Source organism: Zingiber officinale, chromosome 8A (genome assembly GCF_018446385.1).
Source record: "Zingiber officinale cultivar Zhangliang chromosome 8A, Zo_v1.1, whole genome shotgun sequence".
Lineage (NCBI taxonomy): Eukaryota > Viridiplantae > Streptophyta > Magnoliopsida > Zingiberales > Zingiberaceae > Zingiber > Zingiber officinale.
The window spans coordinates 69,296,181-69,317,810 of record NC_056000.1 but is presented as its reverse complement, the minus strand read 5'-3'; the positions used below and the strand labels follow the sequence as shown (position 1 = coordinate 69,317,810).

The following is a 21,630-nucleotide window of genomic DNA, read 5'->3' as shown; positions in this document are numbered from 1 at the left end:
ATTAAATATAGTGTATATATCGTTCAAATACATAATTTAATTATCCCGAGATATGGTGCGATGGTAAAAAGTTGGGCAGACTCCTATGTAAGAAGGGTTTGAATCTCTTGCACAATATATCAGACCCTCATGGTATTTGAACTACTTGTGATATTGGGTTGTGTTATGACTCATCTGTACTTCTCGAATTTATCCTGGTGTCTAGTAGAAATTTTTCGTGGGTCGAACCAATTAGAGTTGTAAATAAGCTAAGCCAAGTTTGTTGGGAATCTTGGGGGGGCCGTCTATTCAACCCCACTTATAGACGGTCGCACAAGATTCCCAACAAGTGGTATCAGAGCGAAGACACTCTCCTTCGGACTAATCACCAAGGAAGCAAGAAGATGGCCAACTTGATAGCACCTCCAAAGTTTGAAGGTGGAGGCTTATGGGACATCACGCATTGGATGATGAAGATAGAGGTCTTCTTCGATATAGATTGGGACACCATGATGGTAATCAAGGAACCGTTCGAAGTCCCAAAAGACAAGAAAAGGAAGAAACTCCACAGCGATGTTGGATAGAAGAGCAAACGTCACGAGCAAAGGCAGATTCAAAGGTAGTATCGATCTTAATTGATATTTTGCCTAATGACATGATGAGTCATGTAGGTGAATACGAGAACACCCAAGATTTGTGAAGCAAGATAAAGAAGGTTCCTTAGGAAGAACATATGCCTACACAAGAATAAGAAGAGCCCAAGGAAATGGGTTCAATTGTTCAAGGAGAGGAGGTGGAGCAATCGGAAGTTGAGCCATGCTCAACATCTGAGGAGGAGAAGGAGGATGAGGAAGCATCATCAACATCCTCAAGGGCTGAAGAAGAATCCAAGATGGATAAAAAATAGGTCTTGAAGGTCAACCTAGTGAGCACCTCCACTGAAGCAAAGTCAAAGGACCACATTGTGTGCTTCAAGTGCAATGAGAAGGGACACTACAAGAGTAGATATCTATTGGGTAAGAAGAAGATAAATTCTAAACTTATTCAAGTTAATTTAAACACTAAAAAATGTTGTAGGAATAAAAAAGCTTAAAGGAGGAGAATGTGCATCGTATGCTTCACATATAGAGAGAAGGGACACTATCACACCAAATGTCCTAAGAAGAGGGAGATCAAGAAGCTAGTGCAATTGAAGAAATGGGAGAAGAAGAATAAGAGCTCGAGTTGAGGGGGACTTCAATGGTAAAGGTAAGAGAGGTATACTCTAATTTGAATTTCAATTCAAATGTTTATTCTCTCATGCATGGTAGGAATAATTTTCATTATTTACCCATGCAAAATTTTAGCTTTAGGTATCATGATAGAAATAGGGTAAATGTTAGAGATAACCCTAAGGTACCTATGCATGATAGATCTAGGCAAGTTCAATTCTCATTACCTAAGGAGAAGAAGGTAATGAAAAACCAAGACATTAATCCCAAAAAAGGAAGACACATGCCTAGGAAGGGTAGGTCTAGGGGTGTCCAATGTGGACAAGTCAATTCTAGGGTTAGGAACCTAGAAAGGGAAAATCAAGCTTTGAAGGCAAAACTTGATCAATTGAAGAAAACCCTAGACATATTCAATGTTGGATCTAGAGGGTTAAGTATGATGTTGGGTAGCCAAAGACCCAATAATGATAGATCAAGTTTGGGATATCGATCTAGTGTCTCCAAAGCTAAGGAAAAGTCTTATGCTAGGGTTGCATATGACTATAGTAAGGAAAAGTCAATAAATGACAATGGAACCCCATTTAACGATAAGAAGAAATTAACCAACGACAAGGTATCCAATGTTAAGAAGGTTAGGTTGGTAGGCCAAGTGTCATTGGAGGTGCATCGATATGACCTAACAATTATAGATGAGTCACCTAGGGAGGTGGCTAAGGTTAAGAGCTCTAGGGGGAGCTCTAAGAGTCAAGTTGGGACTTATGACCAATGGATCTCAATTAGATATTATTTGGGGTTTTAGATAGGTTATGAAATATGCTAAGTGGTTTGGAGACGGACTTGAGTCTCAAACCTAGGGCTTGACATAATTGGGTTAGTTTCATGCATGGAAATATGACATTGGGGGTTATATTGCATGATAATTAGTGTTGGATGTATAGATGTCATATAAACCAATGCTAGGGATGCATTGTGGTTTAGTATGAGCAAATACATCAAGAGTAAGCCAAAACTAAGACTTTAGGTTAATGTTCAATTGAACCATTTAGTTAGCTTTGAGTTTTGTGTCAATCTTGGGATTGGTGATAGATATATTTTTGAATGTATTTTTCACAAGTAAACATGAGTAAAATAGACCTCTTCACAAAATTAGGGGATTTTTGGATGTTTGTGGAATTTGTAGCGTATTCTTGAAATTGGGTCAGAAATGCTGAATTGGGCTAAAATCAGGGTGTTAGTCGACTGGTAACAGTATTTATCGAACACATAATGGTTCTGTGGATTTGTCTCGATAAAGCCAATCGACTGGTACTTTTGTCAGTTGACTGATATAAGTCTGAAACTGTTTTCAGCATTAGTGTATGACCGGGTCAACTCGCATTGATGTATGAGATCCTTGGGGGATAAGTACACGAGTTTAGGTTAGTTTGGATGATCAAGTTTCCGACAATTGGGATATTGTTGGAGCTTTTTGATATTAGACAAAGGGAGAGAAGGTTTAGTTGGAAAAACCTTAAATGTCTTTGCATGAAATTCCTAGCTCAATGGGGAGCATAGGTGTACCTTGTGTTAGGTTCCTAAATAGTCCTGTGGTAGATTCCTAGTTTAATGGGGAGCTTAGGTGTAGGGGGAGCCTTGTAATAGGTTCCAATGCATGCTTGCATTTTTCATTCGACGATGTAAGTCCAAGTGTGTAACCTTGGCAACGTAAGTTTATTTGGCGGTGTAAGTCCAAGTGTGCATCATTGGCAACGTAAGTCCATTGTTTTTAGCATGTTTATCTACTATTTGTTTTCCCTAATTTAAACTATTGCCAAACATCAAAAAGGGAGAGATTGTTGAAGCAATCTCAATGGTCGGTGCAACTATATGTTTTGGTGTTTGGACAAAGGGTTTAAGTTAGGTTCACCCTTGTATTTGATATGTGTATGTGAATGTGCAGGTTTGCAGGATGCACATATAACTCAGGTTGATGGCTTCAGGTCCGGTGAAGGATGAACCATCCGAGGGGACCGTGTACAATGCAGCAAGGACAAGGTCCGAGGGAAGCGACTTCAAGGCATACGCGAAGGATAACATTGGGGATGAACCGCGGGCTTGAATGCATCCGAGGGATGAGAGCCAAAGGAAGCAGGCTTGAAGGCAAGAGGTCAAGGTTGCAATGAAGAGTCGAGTCATAAGGGTGAGGTTGACTGACACTTTCACCAGTCGATTGGTAGGCGTGGTTTTCCAACCCGCGACCTATATAAATAAGACTTGGTGGCTTGGTTAAGGTTGACGAAATTGGACTTGGTTAAAGTCTAATTAGTAGTCTACTAGTTCTCAAGAGTTCTTTGTAATCCAAGAGGTCTTGGTGAGTGTTGTGATGAGGTTTTTTCACCCATAATGAGGCTTAAGCTAGCCGGAGTTTGTCGGAGACTAATCCACCGACGGATTGAGGGATCGTCCACCTTACGGACATCCGTAGAGTAAGAGCAAGTTATCTCAAACCACGTAAATGAGGTTGTTAGCGGGTTGCATCTCTTTTTAGTGTTTAGCTTGTTTGTTTTGTATTATTATTTCATTGCACAAGCTAACAAGTGTAGGAAGCAGTCAATTGGGGGCACCGTCTATCCAACCCCCTTTCTAGCTGGCCACACAAGATCTCCAACAAGTGCTCGCACAAAGTGCCAGCCGACTGCCCTCTGTGGAGATTCGATTGTTACAACCCAATGACTCGATACAGTCGACTCTCCACACTGACCGAGCGAACAGAAGCATTCTGTTCACCCCCAGTCGACTGCCCCAGTCGACTATACCAGTCAATTGCATTTCCATCAGTCAACTGGTATCTCGAGTATATTTTCTCAACACTCGGATCCTCACTTTTATGACTCACTTGACTCTTCGTTGCAACTTTGACCTCTTACCTTTGGCTCTCGTTCCTCGGATGCATTCAAGATCACGGCTCACCCCCAATGTCATCCTTCGCGGCCTCGAAGTTGCTTCCCTCGGCCCTTGTCCTTGCTGCATTATCCATAGTCTCTCGGATGCTCCATCTTTCACCGGACTCGAAACCATCAACCTGAGTCATATATGTATCCTGCAAACCTGCACACTTACATACACATATCAAATACAAGGTGAACCTAACTTAAACGCTTTGTCAAATACCAAAACATATGGTCGTACGAACCATTGAGATTGCTCCAACAAAATCAAGTTTGAAGGTGTTCAAACTTGTTTGATAAAGTAATCGAGTTGAGCCAAACCAAGCCTGAAATGAACTAAGTTATTAAAATGATTGTTCAAACTTTGCTTAGTTTATTTTTTATGAGCTTGAACTCGATTTAAATTTGACTTGAGCTTAGTTCGTTTATATATTATCAAATTTTCAATTGAAGTTTATCTAATCATTTGAAACTTTTGCTTATTTCATTAGTTATTGTGTTTCGTAATTCAAACTTTTTGTTTATTCTAAAAATTTCTTTATTTATTTAGTATATTAATAAAATTTTTATTAAAAGATATAGTTTATGAATATTGTTTAATAATATTATCCATTAATATAATTCATAAATATTAACTGAATATATATATATATATAATTTAATATATTATTTAATTTTATTTATTTAATTAATCTTATATATTAAATGAATATAAACAAACTTTTATAACCTAAATATCAAATTTATTTACAGTCGTTTTCTTGAAAAGCTGGATATCTGTTTTGCTAAAACACAATTTAATTAAAATCATTGTAATTTCACATTGTGCCTTTTTTTAGTTATTAATTAAGTATCATTCCTTTTCTTCCAAAACAATATTTTAACATATTAGTCTTCAATTTGTTCGTTAAACCCTAACCCCGCTGCTTCGTTCCCCCGCTCCCTCCTGCCAACCACTCGCCTCCTCTCCGCCGCTTCCAATTCTCTCCTTCGATGGCGAGCAGAGCCCAGATTCCGAACATCGAGGGCCCCCGGTTGAATCCCGTCAGGATCCGGTTACTATTGACGGGCTGCCTCCCTGAGGAAAGCCGGCCTACTCCAGACCGCAACCAACTCTCCATCATCCTTTCTGATATCAAGACCTACGGCCTCCTCGACGAGCAAGTCCATGACCCCTCCGATGCGAAGCTGGTCGAGGAGTGGCGCAACGCCATGGATGCCTGGACAGAACGCGTCATCTCGTTGGCATCCAGTAAAATGGTATCTCATTGCACTCGTGCTCCCGGCTTAATACGTAGTCGAGAGTTTTGTGTGTTTGAAAGTTTTGCACTTTCAAAGGTTTTACCGTAGTCGCTGTCTATCTTCACTGGAATATTGTTTACATTGTGTACGAACTAGTTTCTCATACTACTTTTTATACAGTCTGTCAGTTTTTGTCTATCAATCTTTGCATGCGACTTATGGTTTTTGTGATGTTTTCACATCTGAAACAGGAATTATTCTAAAAGAAAAAGCAATTTTTGGTTTTATCTTTTTGTTTTTTTGTAGTTGCTTAGATATTAGAAAGTAAGCCGAGTACCTTGTTACATTGGTCGTGGCTGTATGTTGTGTATGATCAAATCTCTCATAATCGAAACCTATTTATCAATGTATCTGGATATTATTAGCAACTCATTTTCTTTGTTTTTTGAATTTTTTTTAGCCAGACAAATGTAGTGTGGGTCTGTCTTTGCTGGGGGTGAGTTGTGGAGAGTGCAGCTCTGATCGTTTCATGGCATCTTATTCTGTTTGGTTCCAGAAGATACTATCAATTATTCAGGTATGGACCATTGTTCACTGTGATTATGCACGTTGTTGAAATCAGTTTTCATTGATCTTTAAAATTCTATTTTCAGTTTGTAAAGTCTATTTTTTTAGGATGCTTTATTTTGAAAATGCATCCATGTGTTTCAACCATGTTAACCCTTTGTTAAAACAAAGGGCAGACACAAACTCATGTGCACTAAATAGGCTAGCTATCTGTGTCTTGTTGTTGTAATTTAATTTTGTCTTTTTCTTTATCACTATTGCATTGTATAAATTTATGTGGAACTAGTTAGCTATTACTTTTTTCTTAAAAAAACTCTAATTTATATGAAAATAAGATAATAAGCTAAGTTGATTGATAGAAACATTGTGCTTAGAAATTAGTTTTGTTGATAAATAAGTGAAGTTGTGTAGCTTAGTTACATATGCATTTCTGAGGTGTCACTTTCAGATTTTGTTAATGTAATTCATGCTTTAGGTCATATTGTCTTATTAGATAATGTGACATGATCAATATTGTCAACCCTTGCACTGTTGTTGATGGCTTATGAGATTATAGAGGTGAACTTAGTTGGCTTCCCTTGAAGTAGAATATATATTAGCTAATCATCAATTGAGTAATTAACCAAAATACCAACAACAACAACAACCAAATCTTATCCCACTAGATGGGTCGGCTGTATAGATCCTTTACACAATTGAGCTCTATCTCCTACTATATGTCCTATTAAATCACAAACCTTCAGCCATCTTCAGTATACATTATATATAGATTAATGGAGGATTTCAACTTGACAATTCAACTATGTGACTGTCTTAACATTTGAAGTAAAATGTTATCCATGGCTACATCATATACTGAAGATCTTTTTTACATTAGATCTTGGTGTTTACTCTCCAGTTTTGACATTATATTTGTGAAATTTTTATGTGTTTAGTACAGGATATCAGAGATTGATTTCCTGTGTTGGAAATGAATTTATAGTTCTTTGTCTTAATATGCAGCATGCCTGTTGTTTATGTGTTGTTTCAATTAAATTTTGATAGCATGAGATAATTCAAGGATGGAAATAGGAATAGGATTATGGTTATCACTCAGTTTGCTACTTGTTCTTGAGAGGGCATGGATTTTCATTCACATTCCTAGATGCTAATGAGAAAATGCAACCTCATATAACCATGTTTTTTTAATATCTCATTTGTTTGCTGTGCTCAGCTTCCATCCAGCACCAGTTTTGTAAGAATGGCAGCTTGTGCTGCGTTATCTGATCTGTTCACCAGGTTTGTTGACATTCAATTTCTTATCTGCTGTTAAATTTTACTATTGACTAGCATTTCCTATCTTTTTTGTTTACTCATGAACAATCGATTGGTCAATCTAATTGTTTCAATTAGTTTCTTCTTTACCTTCTGGATAATCTTTGAGTGTCTTGAGCCATTGCGGTATCTTCTATGAATTGCTAGATATATGTCTTCTATGAATTTATTTTATGTCACTCTGGGTTTTATGTTTAATTTTATTTCTTATTTGCTGTTTGGATTTATGCAACCACATTGTTATATGCATTCTAAGCTGATACGGTAATGAAATCCTCAGTTGGTTTCACTGGTTTGTCTGAAACTATCTGATCATAATAACCCACATCCTCATTCCTTGATTAATATAATTTTGTCTTATTTATTTGTCTCATAGTAGCATGACTGTATAATTCAGATTCTATTGTTATTTTAAATTATTTCATTTTTATCGGTGAACCCACCTGATATGTTTTGTTGTGATAATCCCATGTAGCTTCATTGTTTCTACTATACTAATAAATTTTTTATACTGTGAACACTTAATTCAATTCTTTCCTTTTCTTGAAAGTAATATGACTGTCATGTTATTAGGCTGGCTGATTTTTCCAACTTAAAGAAAGATGGAATAGCTTTTGCTGGAAAGGTTATACTGCCAATTATCGAGTTGTTGAATGAGAATGGATCAAATGAAGTATAACATCCCCTCCAGGATCATAGTCTTCTTTTCTCGATCTATTTGTGATGTGAAATTATTTTCCGTTGTCTTCCTCCCTGCAGGAAGTAGTTCTTGAATTGTTATGTACCATCCTGATGTTCTTTCCTTCATTGCATCGGCACTATGACAATGTGAGTCTATTCCTAGCATATTTTCTGCTTGATAGGGATGAACTTTCATAGACTCTACTGGTCAGATGAGCATGCTAGGTTGATGTGAGCACAACATTGATGTAAACGTCAAAGTGTCATGTGCTTACGGTGAATTTAGGGAAGTGATGGGTATATAAATTTGTTTGCTGCTAAATCTGGTGCACAAACAAAAATTTCCCTTGTATGCACAATGTGAAAGAACATTAAATCATAAGAGTTAGTAAGATTGGCTTCGACATAATAAACTCTATAGTTCTTTACTAATTTTGAGTTTTAGTTAGAAGCAACTCTTATTTTGTGTTATGACAATGCATTAGTAATCTTTTCCTACATGATAGCCCCAAGAGTGCTAACTAGGGTGATGCTATGTTAGGTTCAAGCTGCTCTTGTCTCGAAGATTGTGTCATCAAGATATAATGCAAATTTATCAAAGGTAAGTGGTGCTTGTGTTGACCATATTATTGCTCGTTTTGCATTGTTGTCAATTTGCTATTGTCGTCGTCTTCTTCATGATAGGATTAATACATAAATATAACACAACCTTTCAAATCTAACATAGCATTTCATTTTTCTTGACTCTACCATAACATTTGGGTTTTGTATTAAAATCTTGAATCCATTATTAATTTGTCTAGTTTTCATTCAAATGTTGATCTGACATTCACACAATACTTTGCCAACTTGGCAAGTTGACGTTGGTTCGGGTTTGAGGTAGATTTGTTTGTTTGTAAGTTTTATTAAATGTAGTACAAGCAATATAAATACTATCAATCTATGATGACCAATATAAATTTTATCAAATTTAGTACAACCAATGTAAGGTTTTAAAAATCTAGCCCAATATCCCAAATACAAACTCAAAATTAGGTTAGGAGTAATCCAACACTATTATATAGGAGCCAGTCTGAGATATGATGTGAGATAAGGTGACATGTCCAAATACATTAGGTAAAAAAGTTATAAAACAATACAAATGTTGCATTGAGCCGTCACTTCTACATTCACTTGTAACATGACAAGCTCCAATCACTATCAATAATAGAATAAACAAATAAGTCTAATATTAATGATCATTTATTTAGCCTCTATCTTTTCGCTATTTCTTTAGTGTATTTTAATATCTCCATTTCTATTTTGGTCTCAAAATTTTAACACATGCTATAGATCACATTAAGTGTTGGATCACATATTATCTTGTCAATCTAGTCAAAGAATCTATATCTAATAGATATCAAGATCCATGGAATACTAAAAGTTACTTTTCATATAATCTACTCAAAACTTTAATTATACCACAGGATCTCTTATGTACACTTTAGAATTCTTTGGCTTAAGTTTTGATATATTCATTAAGTTTTGATTGCTAGAAGTGGTGATAGCTGCGGAGATTTGTTTGACATGGTGGAAAATCCTAGATTATAATGAAAATGTCATTAAATGAAGCAGTGTAAGCATATCTGAAATCTCATAACGTGAGAAACATTAAAAAAAAGGTTTTTCTTTACTTGACATAACATCGTAACTATATGCTAGACTTTTAAGTAACTAGATTAATGCCATTTAAGAAACCTCATTTGCTACTTGCTCATTTGGCAAAAGTGCTATGTGGATGCTAAATTAACAATCTTAACAAAACTGGATGGAGTAACGTCGGATACTAAATTTTAATATGAAATGTAATCATTGTGTTAAATTAGAAAAAAATTGAAAGGGTGTGCTAGATTTGTGAAAAATATTAAAGGTTATCCCATATGCATGTGTTAACCCTTTATGTTAAGTGAACTCATGGTTTACATAAAATGAAATCATGCTTTTCTCTATTCACTCTTCTTATCTCCTTTTCCAGAAAATAGCCAATTGTTTGGCACTTCTTCCCAGGGCAAAAGGTGATGAAGATACCTGGTCTCTTATGATGCAAAAAATTATAATAGAGATAGATATTCTTCTTAATGATCCCTTACAAACACTGGAAGGAGGTAAGATTGAATATCTTTATTCTGTATTCTATTTGATATTGTGAGAACACAAATAATCTAATTAATGTGCAGAAACAAAAGGTTCTTCAGTTGTGAGATTATTGGTTCCACCTGGAAAGGATCCCCCTTCGGAGTTGGGTATACGATCATTATTGAGAGATGTGACATATCAACCAACAAAAAGATTTCGCTACTTGGTAGTCCCCGTAGTTGACACTCTGATTAAGTGTTGTTGCATGATGCTTACCAGGCCTTATACTATTCAGGTTTGATACATTCGCATTTCAACTTAACCACTGTAGGACATAAATACTAAGATAAGATAATAATATTGTTATCATTTTTCGTGTTATTTTCACAGGTAAAGGTTCCTATTGCGCCTTTGCTTGCACTGATTCATAAAGTGCTTATGGTGGATGACTCATCACATGAATCCTTAACTCAATTCACAACTGTCTTGAATCAAGAACTTGTATTTTATCAATTTCCAGCATTACGTTTGAGTTGTTTGGATCTTTTAATTGCCCTTATAAAGGGAGTTAGGAGGTGAGAACTGATTCTATTGTCCTTTATCTATAGTTTGTTTGTTATTGTTCCAGTCGCTGAATTAATATATATCTTCAATGTGTATACTGCATTTGACGTTCTTGTAGAAAATGTCATTTGTTCTGTGTTAACTACTACATGTAGAATGTGCTTCATCTTTCGATTAAGGTTGTGATACTATGAATGATAGCATATACTTGGCAGTTTGTCTTTAGTTTAGTAAAGTTTCCTGGTTTTGTGCTCTCATTTTGACTTGCCTGCAGCCAACTCATACCACATGGTGCCGCTGTTGCACGTATTCTGACACAATATTCCAGGAAAGCTACAGTACCATCTCTAAGGATAAAATTGTATTCAGCGATGGGGTTCTTATTGAGATCCATGGGAGTTGGTAAGTAGTTGCCATCCACACTGGCTTTGTTTGTAGCTTTTGCAACATTTCACTCAATTACTTATTGAGGAGGTTAACTTAACAATCTATTCATATTTCAACAAAATATGGGCTTGAATGAGATTGTTGGGGGTTGAGGTCTATCCCTTTGTTTTTGCCATCGATTATGCAAATGCCGAAGGTCATGTTTCTTTGTGTTCAGGACTTCTCTACTACTGTTATTTATTATTGCATATGCATTATAATATTATGTGCAATTTTTTAGGGCATTTTGTTTAGTAGTAGATTGTTCTTTCCGTTGTGATTATATCAAATTTTTTACTAACTTGCAAGTTTTAATCTTAATTAGGAATGAGTTTGTATCTTGCTCAAGATCTAGTCAGCAATGCTTCTGCTGATCTGAATGATCATCCTGGAAGCAATACACATATATCAAATCAGCAATTGTCTGGGGAGCCTGATCAGGCTATTACACAAAGTCGCCTAAGAAAAAGAAAACATTTCTCTGAATCAGCAACACAACTCCCAGATGGTTCCCATAAGCAGAGTGTCGTAATCAGCTTAAAACCATCTGCCCCTCTTTCTGTAAAAACTGCTGCACTTGAAGCCTTGCAAGCTCTTCTTACGATGGTACGCCCTTTACTCTTATCATGTGCTTTATTCTGTCAAATTAGGAGTTCATGTTAATATATGTGATGTTCTTCCCTTAGTTTCTTTACATGAATTATTGTCAAGTCAGTGAAATTATCTTATGTGACTTATGTCATCGTCTCAATTTGCTAGGGTGGTTCTTTGAGATCAGAATGTTGGCGGTCAGGTGTGGATCATTTGTTGATTACGGTAGCTAAAAATGCCTGCGATATGGGATGGGCTTGCGGGGGGAAGTCTTCAGTTCGAAAAACTGAATCAACTGACTCCCTAGTTGCTTTTCAGCTTGCGGCCTTACGAGCTCTCTTAGCATCTCTGCTTTCTGCATCACATGCCCGGCCTCCTCACTTGTCGGAAGGGCTTGAAATTTTTCGTAGAGGTATGCATATGCATTAAATTTCATTTACTACCAAAATATCATTTAAAATGTGGATTGTGAGAAACTTGTATTAGATTAATAATAATAATATCAGATTGTCATTAATGTTGTACTACCAAGCTTCCTTGAAGCATCTCCTTGCAGAGCTCCACCGACCCATTGCCCGTTTATCTAGATTAAGCATATAACCTGTCCACCTCTCATGATCATTCGCCTTTCCTCTTCATTTCCTCTTTTTTTCTTTGCCACTACCTCTTGTTTATTGGCTCGCTGACACCATTATCAGTGATAAAGAAGAATGAGATTACCCAATTCTACAATATGACTGATTCCTTCTCATGCTCGTGTTTTTGCAGGAAAATTGGAAACCGGAACAAAACTTGCTGCCTGCTGTCAAGATGCACTACTGTCCTTGGAAGCTCTTATCCACCCTCGAGCGCTTCCTTTAATACATACCGAAGATTCTAGGAACTCCACACTTAAAGCTTGCAATCAGAGGTATCAGGGAAATACATTTTATGGTCATCTGAATCTAAACACTGCTAGTTTTCCAACAGTCGATGTAGGTGCAACGAATGGTATGGATGATGATAATGGTGATGAAGTATTGAATGGTTGGCTTCGTGGTGACAACGAAGAAGAGAGACCTGTTCAGCTTTCTCACACTCCTATCACAAAGGAAGATGCAGTTGGCTTGACTAAAGATCATGAGTTCAGATTAAATAATGGAGAATCATCAAGAATAAATATTGATGGGCCAAGCAATGTAGGAGACATCAATGTGCAGACTATTGTTGCAGCTGAGACCGACAAAGCTTCTAATGAAGACAATATTGCTGCCTATGTTGCCCAAACGAATGAAGAGGAAACCAAGAACAATAATCTCAAGATATCAGGCACCACAAATGGGGAATACCCCAGTAGTTCAGGAGCTCCAGTGAAAGTAGGAACGATTTCCGACGAAACTATGACAGCTGTTTGTGTAGTCGATGGAAAGCAGCTCCAAATAGGGACATTCTCAAATGAAAATACTAGCGTTCCCAATGTTTATCAAGGCACAGATGTGCCCGATAAGAGAATAGAACCAGCACCTATGTATGATTCTGATTCAGTTTCTCTTGATTCACTACCTGGTATCGTGGATGTCGATCCTGATACAGATTAGCTAACACCATCTAAGCCAGATCCTGCTATGGTAATTTATCTTCTCGCCTTTCTGACTTAATTTTCCTTCGTGAGATTATAAGAATTTTTGACAAATCAAGATTTATAATTCTATTTTTTTCTTATCAAAGAAAAGAGACGGGTGTAAAATATTTTAGAATTTTTTTTTATGGATTTCTTTTGGTAAACATCTGTTGTACTAATAATATTTTAGAAGTTCTTTTGCTCCCATTTGCATAAAAGTTTTCATCAAATGGTCTGCTACCTATCTGTGTACCTTTGGATTGAAATAATTTTCTCTTTATATATATATATATATATATATATATATATATATATATATAAATTAAAAGAATTTTATGTGCAAAATGCAATTTTTCTTATATATATTGCTGCAGAAAAGTTGCTAAATGTTTTTTTTGAATAAAATAAAATAAAATCATTTGTAAAGTAGGATAGATTAGGGATCAGTCATAAGTCCCTATCTTTTTACACTAATTATGGACGAACTTATTGCGCACATTCAAGACACAGTATCGTGGTGCATGTTATTTGCAGATGATATTATTTTGGTAGATGAAACACGTGAAAGAGTAAATGTTAAGTTAGAATCTTGAAGGGAAATACTAGAAGGGAAAGGTTTTAAGCTTAGTAGATTAAAGACAGAATATATAGAATTTAAATTTAGTAATATTAGAAGTAATGAAATAATTGTTAAGATAGGAGATGACGAGTTGCCTGGAACCGAGAGATTTAAATATTTAGGATCATTTTTATAAAATGATGGAGGGATTGAGAGAGACGTCTTACATAGAATACAAGCAGGATGAGTGAAATGGATGAGAGCGTCGGATGTTTTATATGACTATAAAGTACCTCTTAAATTTAAAGGTAAGTTCTATAAAATCGCTGTTAGACTTGTTATGTTATATGGAGCTGAATGTTGGGCTATGACTCGAGCACATGAGCATAAGATGAGAGTTGCAGAGATGAGGATGTTAAGGTGGATGTGTGGACATACGAAGATGGACAAAATAAGGAATGAGAGCATTAGAGAGAAAGTCGGAGTTGCATCTATTAAGGACAAACTCCGAGAGACACGTTTAAGATGGTACGGACATGTACTTAGACGATTAATAAATGCTCCAGTTAGGCGATATGAAACTATGATAAACATGTATATCAAATGAGAAAGAGGAAGACCAAAAAAGACTTGGTTAGCAACAATAAAATAAGATAAAATTTATTTAAATATAGATGATAATATAATAGGAGATAGAGTTCAATGACATAAAAGGATTTATATAGTCGACCCTACCTAGTGAAAAAATGTTTGGTTGTTGTTGTTATTGTTGTAAAGTAGGATCTAGTTGGGCTTGAATAATTAATTGGCCCGTAACAATATCATATTAGTAACTTTTAAGGAGAAGTCACTTCCCTGTCTAAAATTAAATAAATAAGAAACTCATGAAAACATGATTTTAGCTGTTAGGTGTATGTACATGTAGGAGTATGTACATGTTGGAGTATTTATTATTGGACAAAAATGTAAAGGGTGTTTTGATTAATTTAAAATAATTAAAATAAAATTTAAATAATTTTGATAAAGAGTATTTGAATATAATAAGTTTAGAAAGAATTATGTTTTATGTATTAGATGAATACTCATAAATACTTCAGGCAATATAATAAATATGCATATGGAGAAAGGAAGATTAAAAAAAATAATTAACAATGATAGATGATAGAGTCCAATACCATCTATATAAATGATTTCAGATAAAAATTTAGTCATTATTATATATAAAATTATGATTTAATAAAACATAATTAAGTGCCATATCTAAAGGGTACTAGAGTTGCGTGAGAGTCCAACGCTAAATTGAAGTTGACCTACAACAAGCAAGAGCAGACAAAGCAATTCACCAAGCAAAACAAGGTGACCAAAATGCAATTGCAATACTCCAGAACTACTAAAGATCCAAATTCAAGAAAGAAAATATACAGAAACACCAACTGGTGACCAAAATATACACTAGGGAGAGGGGACTGCTCTCCCTCTATCTGAGCATGGTCAGAAATTCCAGTTTCTGACTTGGTCCCTGCTCATGGCTCGGCTGCGCTGAAGCCGTGGAGTTCCAGCCACACCTTGGCTGCTTGCCACCATCGGCAGCGGAGCTACTTTGGAGGTTGAAATAGCATTACTGGACCCGGTGGTAGCCACAGTGACCCGGCGGGCCAAACAGGCGATGAGAGCAATGCATTGTCCCTCATCCTCTGAGCTTGAACTCGAAACGGAGTAGCTCCTGAATGACGGCGATGGGCTACCCGTGGTACGACACACTAGGCAGGTAGAAGTCATTGTCGCGACACAAATGAGCGGCGGAAACTGGGATAAAAGGTGAAGAAGATAGAACAGTGTGAGAATTATCAAAACCTAAGATGAAAACCAATTTGGAAGAGTAATAGAATAGTAATTCAAGGCTACATCTTGAGTTAACAAGCTGTCTGAAAAGTCATGTATTTTTTGATCAGTATGTGTGCTAATAAAAACAGTCTATATGGAGCTACAAGACTTGGTAGAACATCAAACAACTTATGTATTGAGATTCCTTCACTTCTATCTTCCATCCAAGTAACCCAACTTTTATCGATAAAAAGGAGTGATTACCATGTTTTAGGTTATAAGAGTTCTAAAACTACTTTTGCATTTGCATGGCATAAATCAACAACCCTATCTCAGGCCTTTTACATGGCAGTTCAATCAGATTCCACAAGTTGTTACAATTTTCATGGAATAGTTTCACACTAGTCTTATTAGAACAATTAACATCTGAATAAAAAAATGCAGCTCGGTTCCCATGTTCATCCAAGAATCTTGATTGCAGATCCAATATTTTGCACAATTTATAATACTTTTCAAGCGTTCAAGATCGTACCTTGTTTTGTTCCCCAACCACGATTCCAGATTATGAGGTTTCTCGCTCTGCAATCAATTTGGATCGATTCATCAATCTCAACCAAATTCATTAAAAAAAAAGTTGAAGTCATCGGAAATTGTTCGCTGATAGTTATATTCTTCTTACAATCGATTGGGATCAACAGAAAAAAAAAAAAACAAAACAAAATCATCGCGACGTTCATCAAGGTCTCGTCAAGAGCAGATCTCGCGAAGAATACGCAGAACCGACAGCAAGAAACAAATCGGAACTCAAGCCAATAAAAACCCTACCGATCGCGAGAAGCACAATCACGGAAGGCAAAGCATTGATGCGGCGTGGATCAACCACCAAATGGCTGTGGCAGAAAATACTCAAAAACCACAATTTTAATCTCAAGGGGCGAAGAAAAATCTTACCTTTCGTCTCTTTCTCGCCTCCCTTCTCTGATCTAATCGATTCCGCGAAGAAAGAAGAGAAGCCAAAGGGAAGAAGCAGAAAGGCAGCCGAGGAGAGCGAGCGCATCCAAATGGAAGAAAGATTTGGGGCTTTTCGTCTGGGAGGCGGAGGAGCATTTATTATAATATTAAAAAATGGAGGCCTATTTTGATTTTTGTAAGTGTTTTTTAAAATTTTTTTTTTTTGCCCATTCTATTTACCGCATGAAATTAACGTTTCTATGCTTCCTAAAAAAAGGAAGAAAAAAACGAAAAGAAAAAAGAACACTTTTTTTGTGCTTACTAAAAGAAGTTAATCGTTAAGAAATTTAGGAAAATGACTCTGTAAAATGTATACTTTTAGAGTATCAAATGAACAGCTGTCTGTTCTAACAATTTTAATTTTAAACAATTAAAACATTTAAATAAATATCAAATAATTTTAATTATAACTACTTAATAATATTATTAAATATGTTGAAAGTGAATTCGATACAACTACATTTGAATTAATACTACACATAATTACTATTAAGAATTAAACCGTACCAAGTAATCTACTACATTGTGGATTACACGTGTAGAATTCGATAATCTAATTTATTAACATTGATAGATCGCTCGAAATCTATTTGGGCATGTTGAGATTTTGAACCTTCTCCTTCTTGAAATGAGATCCTCTCTCCCACTTTCTTCGTGTCCCTGTGATCCGTCCGATAGCGAATGTAACACGAGAAAAGTGGAACAGAAAATCCCATCTCCCAAGTCTCCTCCTCCTCTCCTCGTTGAGACGAGACTAGTCGCTAATAGGACGGTACCACATTTTTTGTTTAATAAGAGCGACTATAACTAAATCATGTAAATGCTAAATGCATCATTTGATTTTGCTAGAGGCAGTGTATTTCACATGACACCCATCTGTGAAATCCTAAACTTCATACATCCTTTAATAATTTTAAATATATTAGAATTACTTTAGTCAAAGCTTAGTATTTTCAAAATATAAAATATTCTTTAAATATTTTTTAAAAAAAAGTGTTATTTTAATGACAATGAAAATAAAAATATTCTTTAAATTTTCTACCTTAAAAATACATATTTATTTAATTTGTACAAGATCCTACAAATTGTACTGGATTTTGATCAAAGAATAAAAAAAAAATCGGCATAAATCACATCAAAAGAACAAAAACAATTAAAACGAAACAACTCTGATAGGCACAACATTGACCAGAAACTCTTCCTACCAGCAAATGTTGACCTTCCCTCTTCCTTTTAAGTCAATTAGCAAGAAAAATCCAACAGCAATATCCACACACATTCAAACAATTATAATAAAATAAAAATAAAATTATTTGAAACAACGATCTCAATGCCCCACAGATAATAAAGAACAACAAACAGTCAAAATTAGGGAGAAAGAAACATCAACCAATGCCATATTGACTGTAAAACTTAGACTTGGGGTTGGCCTTGGTGATGCTTTCAACACAATAAGGAAATTATATTTATCTAGATGAAAAAAAATATTGAACAACAATAATGCAAGTATATACAATGGAAAAAAGATGGATGACAATAGAAAAACTATATAGTAAGTTGCATCTTTATATATATAAGATGGATGACAATAGAAAAAGTTAAAAACAATTCATCTAGTTAGGAGTTTCATATGATGGAAGTATTCACCAATAATGCAGATGAAAAGGCTTACTTACTTCCAGTAAATGTGAAGCTTCAAAATGTCTAAGCGAATTAAGATATATTTCATCTTATCGATGTTGGGATTAAGATTCTACAAAGAAATGGTTAGATAGCATAGAATTGGATTGTAGGTTCATAAGGTTGTAGCTCATTTCAGAGTTTTTTTGCAGCATCTAGAAGCTAGCTTTGACTGCCTGTAACTGGCTACCATTGTCTGATCATACGACTGAACAATGACTGCTCGGCGCGACTACCTTTCACTGCCTATGTGCAACTATGGTTGAATTGTGCCCTTTTGCTACTCCTTGCATGTCCATTCATGTTCGACGAAACTATGGTTGAATTGCTCTTGAACCCTTGTCGTTTTATCTCTGAGGAGTGTGGCCAGGTTATGAGCATTGTTAGGTCAGTTTGGGTCATAAGCTCATAGGATCCTAAATTCCAGCTCACAATCTTGACTGTGATGAAATCCCACTTCAAGAGGGAAGAGAGATTAAGAGGGAAGACCTATGATCTACTAAAATATTCTCATGAACACTAATCAGGAGAGGTCATGACTCATGAAATTCATCTAAATTGCTTATTCAGTACCAGCAGTCTGATTTGAGAACGATGACAATGAATCTGATTACTTTTGACAGAAAAACAATAACAGATCAAACTATTTATAGAGCAAAGACAAGAGTAGCATTTATGTTCATCAAAGTATAAAGGCATACCAACTTATCAACTGAAAGCAATCACAAGATATAAAACAAAGCAAGAAAAACTTAAAGAGCAAATTCCACTAGTCCTCCAAGGATGTTCACTATTGTTTCAACCAGAAAGGATAGAGACCACTGCATAGCATACGAAACAGAAGAAAAAGAGGTACCCCAAGCAAAACTTCAAAGGTAGTTTAGATCACAAGACAATAATAAGGTGCAGTTAACAAGAACCTACACTCGCAAAATTTCATTTCTAAAAGTATTCATCCAAGCATCTTCGTTATTGTTTCAAACAGAAAGGATAGAGACCACTTGATGGTATACAATACAGAAGAAAAAGAGTTACTCCAAGCAAAACTTCTATGTTTAGTCCACTTGCGAAATTTCATTCCTAAAGAGCTTAAACATTTAGAAATTTAGCCAAGGAAAAGTTTAAAAGTGAGCGGACAGAAAATTTGGAGGCTCATTCAAATTAGAATGCATAACTTAGAAATGAACTATACCAAATTATGGAAAGGCAAATCTCAAACTTCAGTCAGCTTCACAGCTTCCTGTTCAGTTGGTGGCACAGGATAGTTGCCGGTGAAGCATGCATCACAGAACATGTGGCTTTCATCAGCAAAAGCTCCCCTGAGGCTGTCAAGCGAGAGGAAGGCAAGCGAATCACAGCCAATCTCCTGCCTCACTCCCTCGACATTCATCCTGTTGGAAATGAGCTCTTCGGACCTTGGGGTGTCAACACCATAGTAGCATGAGCCAACAATGGGAGGGCTAGCAATGCGCATGTGGACCTCTCGAGCTCCTCCAGCAGTTTTGATGAGATTGACAATCTTGGAAGAGGTGGTGCCTCGCACAATTGAATCGTCGACCACAACTACGCTCTTCCCCTCGAGGATGGTCCGGACAGGCGCAAGCTTCAGTTTGACGGCAAGGTTGCGCCCTTCCTTGTCAGGCTCGATGAAGGTGCGGCCTACATAATGCGATCTGATGAGGCCCTGCTGGAATGGGATCCCCGAGGCCTCGGCAAAGCCGAGCGCCGCGAAGAATCCTGAGTCGGGCACCGGGATGACGAAGTCTGCGCCGGGGACGGGGGACTCACGAGCCAGAGCAGCGCCGAAGCTGTAGCGGGAGGCGTGGACTGGGTGACCGAAGACGACGGAGTTGGGAAGGGCAAAGTAGACATGCTCGAACACACAAGCTTTGCGGGGCTTCTCGGGCATGAGGCAGGCGGATGTGATGCTCATGTCCTGGCCGTCGACGACAAGCACTTCGCCGGGGTTCACCTCGCGCTCAAACTCGGCGTTGATCAGGTCGAGGGCGCAGGTCTCGGAGGCAAACACAATGGCGCCGGTACGGCGGCGCCGGCCCATGACGAGTGGCCGGAATCCGTGGGGATCGCGCACGGCAAAGAGCTTGTTTTCGGTGAGGAAAACGAGGGAGTAAGCGCCCTCGATGGACTCGCAGGCCTCGACGACGCGCGAGAGGAGGGGCCGAGAGGAGGAGGTGGCGATCAGGTGGAGAATCACCTCGGTGTCGGAGGAGGTGTTGAAGATGGAGCCTCTGGATTCTAGATCGAAGCGGAGGCGTCGGTAGTTAACGAGGTTACCGTTGTGGGCGACGGCGAGCTTGCCAAATCGATAACCTGCGAGAAAGGGTTGGACGTTGGCGAGGGCGGAGGCTGCGCCGGCCGTGGAGTACCGCACGTGGCCGATCGCGGAATCGCCCTTGAGCGGGGCGAGGGTCCGGGGGTCGTGGAAGACCTCGGAGACAAGACCTAGGCCGGTAGCAGAGCGGAGAGTAGTTCCGTCGGAGCAGACGATGCCGGCGCCTTCCTGGCCGCGGTGCTGTAGGGCGTGGAGGGCGAGGGAACAGAGCTTGGCGGCGTCCGGGTCGCCGATGATGCCCACGACGCCGCACTCGTCGCGAGGCTTGTCGGCATCATCTAAGGCAAAGGGAACCGAGGGGTTTCCGCCGGCGGAAACGGCGGAAGCGATGAGGCGGAGGGACGAAGGGCCGTGCGCGGTGCGATTAGGTCGGCGGCCGCAGAGAGAGGGATAGGGTTTTAGCTGGGTCTTGATGCGGTAAAAATGGGAGGATTTGGTGAGTTGTCCATAGCGGTGGAAAGTGGCGGTCTCGGCGTTGGTTGTGGCAGGGGAGCGAGCGGAGACGGAGACGGCAGCGGCGGCGGTGATGGTGGCGGCGGCCATGGGAGAACAGTGATAGGCCGGCCCAGAAAGGCAACTCGGCGACGGTGTTAATAATTCGCCCGCAAAGAGAAAAAAAAAAACCCAAAGTTGAAAAATATATTCAATCACACCACCAATTTTGGTAAATTACTAAATTATATTCCTCAAAAAGGAAAATAGGCAACATACTTCCTCAAAGTTGGTCAAAGCCTAAAAAAAACCCCTAATTTATATTATTACCGCTATAAGGCCCATAATAAAATAAATGGCCTAAATAAGGTTTCTTCTTATTGAAATTAAAAAATTGACTATACCTTCGTTAATATATATATATATATATATATATATATATATATATATATATATATAAACAATGTGGATGATAACTCGAGAACTGGGTTGTAAATCAACTAAACTTTTATTAGCAAGATACTCGATTTGATATTTATTAACGAATTTATTGG

At 37.6% G+C, this 21,630-nt stretch overlaps 2 protein-coding genes across 2 annotated transcripts; one reads left to right on the top strand and one right to left on the bottom strand.

Annotated features, from left to right (window-relative positions):
- Window positions 1–5,008: 5,008 nt before the first annotated feature.
- On the top strand, window positions 5,009–13,424 carry LOC122009411. Its single transcript, XM_042565552.1, has 13 exons — window positions 5,009–5,377; window positions 5,820–5,936; window positions 7,140–7,204; window positions 7,814–7,913; window positions 8,000–8,068; window positions 8,463–8,522; window positions 9,936–10,065; window positions 10,138–10,331; window positions 10,427–10,611; window positions 10,875–11,002; window positions 11,352–11,632; window positions 11,786–12,029; window positions 12,386–13,424. The coding sequence occupies exons 1-13, from the start codon at window positions 5,111–5,113 to the stop codon at window positions 13,192–13,194; spliced, it is 2,649 nt and encodes an 882-aa protein (XP_042421486.1). The 5' UTR covers window positions 5,009–5,110; the 3' UTR covers window positions 13,195–13,424.
- A 5,762-nt stretch (window positions 13,425–19,186) lies between these two features.
- On the bottom strand, window positions 19,187–21,276 carry LOC122009410 (amidophosphoribosyltransferase, chloroplastic-like). The gene has a single exon (XM_042565551.1). The coding sequence runs from the start codon at window positions 21,185–21,187 to the stop codon at window positions 19,505–19,507; it is 1,683 nt and encodes a 560-aa protein (XP_042421485.1). The 5' UTR covers window positions 21,188–21,276; the 3' UTR covers window positions 19,187–19,504.
- Window positions 21,277–21,630: the final 354 nt, after the last annotated feature.